This window comes from Octodon degus, unplaced genomic scaffold, assembly GCF_000260255.1.
Source record: "Octodon degus isolate 3935 unplaced genomic scaffold, OctDeg1.0 scaffold00093, whole genome shotgun sequence".
Classification (NCBI taxonomy): Eukaryota; Metazoa; Chordata; class Mammalia; order Rodentia; family Octodontidae; genus Octodon; species Octodon degus.
The window spans coordinates 2292869-2298218 of record NW_004524669.1 but is presented as its reverse complement, the minus strand read 5'-3'; the positions used below and the strand labels follow the sequence as shown (position 1 = coordinate 2298218).

At 39.4% G+C, this 5350-nt stretch overlaps 1 protein-coding gene across 1 annotated transcript in view; it reads left to right on the top strand.

Annotated features, from left to right (window-relative positions):
* The first annotated feature begins 2083 nt into the window (after window positions 1-2083).
* The window catches only part of Cers5 (ceramide synthase 5), a 16161-nt gene continuing 12894 nt past the window's right edge, over window positions 2084-5350 (top strand). Inside the window, 3 exon segments of the mRNA XM_004648930.2 lie at window positions 2084-2133; window positions 3903-4008; window positions 4748-4878. Of these exon segments, the coding sequence (XP_004648987.1) occupies window positions 2084-2133; window positions 3903-4008; window positions 4748-4878 (287 nt within the window).

Sequence of the window (5350 nt, the reverse complement as noted above, 5' to 3'; positions counted from 1 at the left end):
CTACAGAGTCTCACTACACAGATGGGCTCATAGTGATCCTCCTGTTTCCAGCCTCCCAAATGCTGGAATTACAGGCAAGCACCACCACTCCTAGTTTCAGTCACAGCTCAGAATGCCCTGGGGGCGGGGCTAGCGCGGCACACCAGGGATCAAACCCTGGTCCCTTCATCTGCCTAAGCAAGCACTTTAGTTCACTGAGCTATCTGGCTGGTCCCAGTTACATCCATTTTTATGCAGTGATATCAATTCCCACAATTTAGCTGCTGCTTAATGTTCTTGTTCATTCATACTCAAGCCTCTTTTTTTAAAGTTCTTTTTGCCTTCACAACAGTACTATTTCAACTTCCCATATATACTTCATGTTTTACATAAAATGAATCTATCATTCTCCAGCACTTGTCTCATTCTCTATACTTGGTTGAGAATTAACTAATTAACCTAGTTTCCTAAATTATTCCAGTCTCCCTTGACCACCACAAAGAGTCAGTGTCATAGCTCAGCATAATTGAGGCCCATTTGTGTTGCTTGCCATGATGTACCAGTTAAGAAACTTGATCTAGACTTTGTAATTTACTGGTATATAGTTTATATCCATCAGTGATGGGGTACAACACATCCAAAGAAAAGTATTAGTGTAGCTCCTGTATTTGGTGTGAAAAAGCAGCACAGTAGGTGATTTCATCTTAACTAATCCAAATTTAGATCCACTGCCCCATGTGTTAAGACGGTAGAGAAAAGGCAGAGGGTAAATTAGTTTGAGCCATTAGACTCATCTCCCAAAGTAGGAGGTGGAAAGTAGTAGCATTCATAGAGCACTGAACACCTATTTATTCAGGTCTCCTGGCAAAGGTCAGTCTTCTCTGACAAATTGTTTTAAAACTTAGGCACCATGGGATAGGAATATAGCTCAGTAGCACAATGCCTGTCTGACAAGCACAAGGTCCTGAGTTTGATTCCTATACCCTGCCCCTCCCCAAACAACTTGGGCTGCAGATTGATCCTGGAGAAGACAGAAAACCACAAGACATATTTGTGGGGCCGGGGAGATAGCTCAGTGGAATAAGTCAAAGGGCCTGAGTTCAATCCCCTGTTCTGCCAAAAAAAAAAAAAAAAAAGACATATTTGTTTCTCAGTGTCATCTAAGCACTGAGTGGACTTGAATATTTTGTAATCATTTTAGAAATTAAAATTAGAAAAAATAATTGTATATTGATTCACTTAAAAATAATAAACTAGTTGGGCATGGTGCTGCACACCTATAAATAATTCCAGCAGTTGGAACACTGAGGCAAGAGAATTACCACAAGTTTGAGGCCAGCCTGGGCTACAAAGTGAGTTGAAGGCTAATTTGAACTGCATAGCGAGACCCTGTCTCAAAAATTTTTGTTCTAATTAAGAAGTAAAATAATTAGCTATATAATAATGAGAAATTTTATGAAATAAGTTATTTTTGAAAAATAACTTTTCCAAAAACAGTTTTAAAAAATGAGAAGACTTTATTTTACAATTTTGTAAATTTCTTTGATACCTAGTAGCTGTATCCTTATATAGGTTCAGCAGTCTGATACACTTATCATAAAATCCGTGGAAAGCTCTGTGGTACACTTACGAAAGAATGAAAGTAAAGAATTCTAATGAATTGGGGCTGGGGAGATAGCTCAGTAGAATAAGCGCTAGAGCCTGAGTTCAATCCCTGGTTCCACCAAAAAAAAAAAAAAAAAAAAAAAAAATCTTACGAATTACAGCATCATTAGGAAGGTAATTTTAATGGTTTTGACTTTGTACATCTTCTAAAAGGGTTTCTGGAACCACCCTTCTTCCCAGATGTCTCTAGATTGTACTTCTAGAAAGGTGGAGCCAGTAAAACGGATAAATGTCAGGCTGTTTGTCTGGCATTTGACTAACATTTAGGTATTTATAGATTATGCTAATGCCAGCAATTTATTCTGATGCAGAATGAATTCTTTCTCAAAACTTCTAATTTCAAATTTCATTTTACTAAGATAGCTTATTAAATGTATAACTAGATCTATACAGCAGGATTTTTTTTTTAAATAAGAAATAAAAGTTCTTTTCCAGTCACATGTCCTTGGAAAATACCAGTTTCATGTTATCAGACAAAATAGATGTTCAGTAAGTATTTGTCAAATAAATGTTCTTAGGAGTCTTAAAGCTCAGTGGCACAACGCCCACCTGGCAAGCATAAAGTCTTGAGTTTGCTTCCCAGCACCAAACAAAAAAGTCTTAAAAGCTAGAGATTAGAGGTATCTGTAATCCCAGCAATCCGGAGGCTGAGACAGAAAGATCACCTTGAGTTTGAGTCCAGCCTGGGGTACAGTTTAAAGCCAACCTGAACTACCTGGTGAGACCCTGTCTCAAAAAAACCAAAACAGGAAAAAGCACTAGCACCCATAATTATTAATGTATTCAATTACTTGGACTGTCAGCATCTCTACTTTTTTGTGTGTATGTATTTAGTACAGGTCTACAGGGTCTCACTACGTAGATTGGACTCATAGTGATTCTCCTTGTTTCAGCCTCCCAAGCGCTGGGATTACAGGTGTGCACCACCACGCCCAGGCTCAATCACTTTCTCAGTGTGTCCCAGGGGTGGGGCCAGCACAACATGCCAGGAATCGAACCCCAGCCGTTACACTATGCCTAAGAAGGTGCTTAGTCCGCTGAGCTATCTGGCCAGCCTAGCATCTCTACTTTTATAAAGTCTCTCTCACCTTTATAAAAAGTTTCCACCTAAAACTTGGTCTGATATATACCAAAAGATTTTCCCGGAGCTAATGCACAAAAATTTTTGGTTGTGAGAACTGTTAAGCTCTTTCTTGAGGAACCAATTTTCTTGAGGAACTCAATTTTCAGATTTCAAAGTTAGAAATTAATACTCCCAGTGATAGCATCATAGAATCTTAAATATAGGAGAAAAATCTTAGAAATCATCTCCCAAGCCGTCATTTAGATGTTAAATGGATACCCAAGAGATTAAATGATTTAGCTGAATTGATCTGATTAGAATTGAGGTCACCCCTTGTAACTTCCTGCTTGCTTTATTTGTGGCTCCTAAAAGTGTAACTGTTTCCATAATTTAGCTTAAACAGGGGGATGGCTATGACCCAGGATATCTGTGTTTGGGAATAGTTCAGTCTAATTTTTTATTGATACATTTTAGATGTACGTAGTGATAACACTCATCATAGGGAATTTGTACCTGTACATGATATATCTTGCTTCTATCTGGGCATGGTGGTACACACCTGTAATCTCAGTATTTGAGAGGTTGAGACAAGAGGATCACAGCAAGTTTAAGACCAGCCTAGGTGGGGGCTACAAAAGTGAGCAAAAGGCCAGCCCAAACTGCATAGTGAGACCCTGTTTCAAATGTATGTATATACAGATATATATACACGCACATACACACATATATGTATAGGGTTTTGGTTTTGGTTTTATTTTGCTTTTTCCCCCATTTCCCTTTTCCTCCTCTCAACCTCAGTCTAAGTTCTGATAGGCCCTATATTTAGTAACAGGGATATTGATGTTTTTATCCTATAGCTGTTTTTTTAAAGCATGAGGTTTTAAAAATTAAATAACTTGCCCAAGTTCATATGTGCAGTAAATGGTAGATTAGTGATTTGATCTAAGTATATCTGACTGCAAAGCTCGAGGTATGATAAGAGGAAAGAAATGGAAAGAGGGCTTATGTTCCAGCGTTTCTTGAAACCACTTGCTTTTCAAGTGAATCGGTGACATAATCCAGGACCATATAAAAATGTTGTGGTTCTCAGTCTAACGTTGCCTCCTTTCACTCTCATTTGTCCATTGATAAAGATCTTTTCTGCATGCTTAGCAAATCTTATTTATAATTGACTTTTAGGTTTTCTGTCTTACAGATTTATTGCCAAACCCTGTGCACTCTATATTGGCATTGAGGACAGTGGTCCTTATGAGGCTCCACCCAATGCCATTCTTGAAAAGGTGTTTGTCTCTATCACCAAGGTAAGTGAACAGAAAAACTAAAATGTTTACACAAAGGGTTGCTCTGTAGGGTGATGGAGAATAGAGCACACATAAGAATAGAATGGATGATCTTCCACATTTGGGTTGTCTGTGTAACTATAAGAAAACTTTAGCCCTTCTGGGAAATACCTTTGAGCCATGGTCTCCAAATAGTCAACTTTTTTTTTTGGCGGTACTGGGGATTGAACTCAGGACCCTGCGCTTGCCAGGCAGGTGCTTATTCTATTGAGCTATCTCCCCAGCCCCAAAAGTCAATTTTATATACCTTTGATTTTTAGGCTTAGCAGCCACCTCTACCTATGTTTTTTTTCTTTTTTGTCTTTTTGTTTTTGAAGCAGGGTCTCACTGTGTAGTGCAGGCTGGCCTAGAACTTGCTTATGTAGGCCAGGCTGGTGGTAGTCCTCCTGCCTCAGCCTCCCAAATGCTGAGATTACAGGCATGCACCACCATGTGGAGCTAGTATGGGTTTTTCTTATCCTTTTTACTCAGTTTGAGCTGGAGGGAGAAGACCAGATGAGAATTTATATATAGAGCTGAACAGTAAAGGTGACATATGAGATAGAATCTTTTCCTTAAAGTGATTTGGAGATGAAACCTGGAAACGTAAATATCACTTGTCCTTCTGTGGTTATAACTCTTTGCCACTTAGCTAGTCAAGGAGGTTTAATGAGGGGTTTGAAGAGAAAGGAGTGTTCTAACTCTGGTCATATATCTACAGTATCCTGATCAGAAAAGGCTGGAGGGCCTATCAAAGCAGCTGGACTGGGATGTCCGAAAAATCCAGCGCTGGTTTCGCCATCGGAGGAATCAGGACAAGCCTCCAACGCTCACTAAGTTCTGTGAAAGCATGTAGGTGTGCAGAGGGAGGTGGGGAATGAGGAGGACGGTGGGGAGGGATGCACCTGAACTGAGGTCGTCTAGAAATCACATATGTTATTAGGACGACAGTGGACATAGAAGACTGACAGTCTGTTGTAAGTAGGAAAGAAGAAAACTGGAAAACTAGTTACCTAAACATACTTAGCATGATGCCAGCTGTAGTTCCACTTTGCTCCCCTTTTCCACGTAGATTGGGAATGAGTTCTTGTAAATCTGCTTATATAGGTAGGAATGCATGTCCCTGAACACTGACCGAGATGGTACCGGCTTGCTCTAAGTTGACGTTATGGGAGCTGTTCCTGTTTGAGAAATACTGTACTTAAGTCCACTGGGTTTTGTTTTTAACTAACTGGTTTTGGTTTTAACTAATTATCCCCTAAGAACTGAGCACTTTATTAGTCATGATTGGGCAATAAAAATATTAGGCACTCGGTGAGAGCAT